Source organism: Polyodon spathula, unplaced genomic scaffold (genome assembly GCF_017654505.1).
Source record: "Polyodon spathula isolate WHYD16114869_AA unplaced genomic scaffold, ASM1765450v1 scaffolds_2345, whole genome shotgun sequence".
Lineage (NCBI taxonomy): Eukaryota > Metazoa > Chordata > Actinopteri > Acipenseriformes > Polyodontidae > Polyodon > Polyodon spathula.
In genome coordinates this window covers 17,388-20,332 of record NW_024473819.1, presented here as the reverse complement: position 1 = coordinate 20,332, position 2,945 = coordinate 17,388, and the positions used below count along the sequence as shown (strand labels likewise).

The 2,945-nt window shown below is 41.0% G+C and overlaps 1 protein-coding gene across 1 annotated transcript; it reads left to right on the top strand.

Moving 5' to 3' along the window:
• Positions 1-380: 380 nt before the first annotated feature.
• On the top strand, positions 381-2,945 carry LOC121310679 (cis-aconitate decarboxylase-like; the record flags this gene model as incomplete). Its single annotated transcript, XM_041243679.1, has 6 exons — positions 381-702; positions 848-908; positions 1,108-1,295; positions 1,548-1,640; positions 2,337-2,542; positions 2,876-2,945. Coding segments are annotated over exons 1-6 (636 nt in total), but the record flags the coding sequence as incomplete, so codon positions are not given.

The following is a 2,945-nucleotide window of genomic DNA, read 5'->3' as shown; positions in this document are numbered from 1 at the left end:
ATGCCAGCAGGACTCAACAGAAAAAGAATGAACTAATTCATTCCAATAAATATAAATAATAAAAGTTAAAAATAATTAAATAAACAAAATTAATTCAAAAGTTGTGCATGCTGATGCGCTGGGGAGTCCAAATCAAGGCTGATCCTCAGAGCCAGCATTGCATGATAATATAAATATCATGTCTTTTTTTATGTTTAACATTATTGTTATACTTTCCTACCTAATTATTTAGAGGGCAACATGCCTCGCTTTAAGACACTGTGCTGCCAGCTGGACATGTTAAAATAGATTTTTAACTTGTCGATCAGGCCCATCTTGAAGGACCATTCAGGCAGGGGGTCTCCCAGTGCTAAGTTCTCGATATAAAAGCATACAATAAAAAACTGCCAGCTGCGTGTCAGTGTGATCGACCCAAGTTCTCAGTAAGTGTCCTCCCAGAACAGAGAAAGAGGGGGATTCCCCAAGAGTCCAGACCCCTTCCTGCTTATTACAGAACCCGTTTCCTGGTCAGATTAGAAAAATCCCCCCAATTAGTTGAATAGTTTCACTAAAAGAAGGAGGGTTTGGAACCTGTTGGGCAATGGGTATCCCGGTATGAAAAATATATAAAGAGGATGAAACCACGGCAGATACACAGCTCAGTGACAGAACACTGTGATACACAGCAACCTACTGAACAACACCATGCTCTCAGCACTCAAGGTAATCACTGCACTCAAACTCTCAGAAATGTGTGCATTATTATTATTATTATTATTATTATTATTATTATTATTATTATTATTATTATTATTATTATTTTCTGTCATATAGCATATTAATTTTATCTGATTCCTTTTTAAATTAGTTTCAGAGAACTCCAAGGCACTTTTCCTGCCTGCGACTTCTACACAAATCTGCAGTTGAAGGTAAACGTTTTAAAAAGCTACTTGAAGAAAAAAAAAAACTGTGTAAATAATGTCGATTTAAGGATTTCATACTAACGCTAATTGAATGGACCCGATTATGTTTAGATGTTGTTATTTTAGTCCATTATTGTAGAGTTGATGCTCTGAATACTAAAGTGAGGCACAGGCAGAGACTGACCTGCTGTTTGTTGCCCTGCAGTGCAGGAAAGGCCTGCCCCAGAGGAGACAGTCACCAGCAGTTTTGGAGGGTTCATCCACTCTGTGCACCCGGGCCAGCTGTCAGACACTGTGCTGCACCGCAGTAAGAGGATGATCCTGGACAGCATCGGGGTGGGGCTGCTGGGAAGCACCTCCCACGTCTTCCAGCTGGCTCTGCAGCACTGCCAGGTAATCCTTCAGCTGAGGCTTGCACTGGGCTATGGTACAGAGGGCACACAGGCCAAAGAAATGAGCCCTGGCAGTACAATTTTAATATAAACCATTCCTTCAGTACTTACCCCATTTCACTGAACAGTCACCATTCCAGTTGAAATTTGCATTGTCAAACCAGGGTGATGATAATCAAGAATTGAACTTGCTTGTTTCCATCTTAAAGAACGTTCAGATCCTATAATGATCTGTGATTAACTCTCTTTGCAGCAAATGTATGCTCCAGATTACATCAGTTCAGTCTTTGGTCGAGGGCACACAAGACTCTCTCCGAGTCTGGCAGCCTTTGTCAATGGAGTAGCGGTAAGCCTCTGAATTTGTTTACATAATGCTCAGCCCTTTCAAATTGTAAAGCTGTAGTCCATGAAATGAGCACATTGTAGCAGCTGACAAGTTGTGCAGCGTGTGTCATTTTTCATTACACTGTCTGCAACTAATTTCCATGAAAACACCCCTTGAAATACTGCATTCCAAAACATAAATCATCGTGAGGCTGGGTTGCCAATATTTACTATCAGTATATACATACACAAATCAATAGCTCTTGGAAGAGATGTGTTATTATTTCAACATAAAATAGTTTAAATGTTCATTTTATCTCTTGTTTTAAGCAATTGTTTGAGAAAAGCCAACAAGTGTACTTTACAGGTTACTTAGCAGATGATTAAGGAGTAGTTCTATAAAAAGTCAAAGGAGAAAAACTTTTCCATAATGCAGAAAATTCAAAACCAAAGTAATGCCTCAATTGTGCAAATATAATATCAATTAAACAATAGTGATGTGTTCATTATAATGGACATGTGCCCATCGGGCAGTGACTGTATTAAGGACACATTCCCATTATCCCGTTGTGTATGAAAGTTCAAGTTTGTATCCATGTCCTTGAGGTTTCTTTTGTAGGAAGATGGGGCACGGCCAGGCTTCCTCGCAGTCAGGAATGTCACTGGAGATGTCACACTGTGCCAGACACTTACTGTGCCCTTACTGTCTTCTTTGCAGGTCCATTCAATGGACTTCGATGATACCTGGCACCCAGCCACTCACCCCTCAGGGGCGGTCCTTCCTGCCCTGCTCGCTATTGCTCAGATGTTGCCTGGCAACGCCAAGCCCAGTGGGATGGACCTCCTGTTAGCCTTCAACGTGGGCATTGAGATTCAGGGCCGGCTCATGAGGTTCTCCAACGAAGCCCAAAACATCCCCAACAGGTGAGGAGACTGCTGCCAAACAAACTTGGCACAATACTGTAGTGCTGCCAAGAAGGAAGTGTGCCAGGATTCTTCCAGCATGAACGAGATCGTGTTTAAATTTGAAAGCAAATCTTAATCTGTTTTTCAGTGTTTTTTTAGCCTCACATTGATTATGTTGTTTTTATTGGAAATTATTATTACACTTTCCTTTTCTTTTAGAAGGCATGATAATAAATGTTTGTCTATCTGAGTTTGTTTTTAAATCAGAATTTTAAAACCATTAAAAAACATATATAATGTGAAATACTCTCTCAGTTACTAGGGTGGTCATGCCAGTGTTTCTCCCTTCAGGTTCCATCCCCCGACTGTGGTGGGCCCTCTGGGTAGTGCTGCTGCCTGCTCCCGTCTGCTCTCCCTGGAT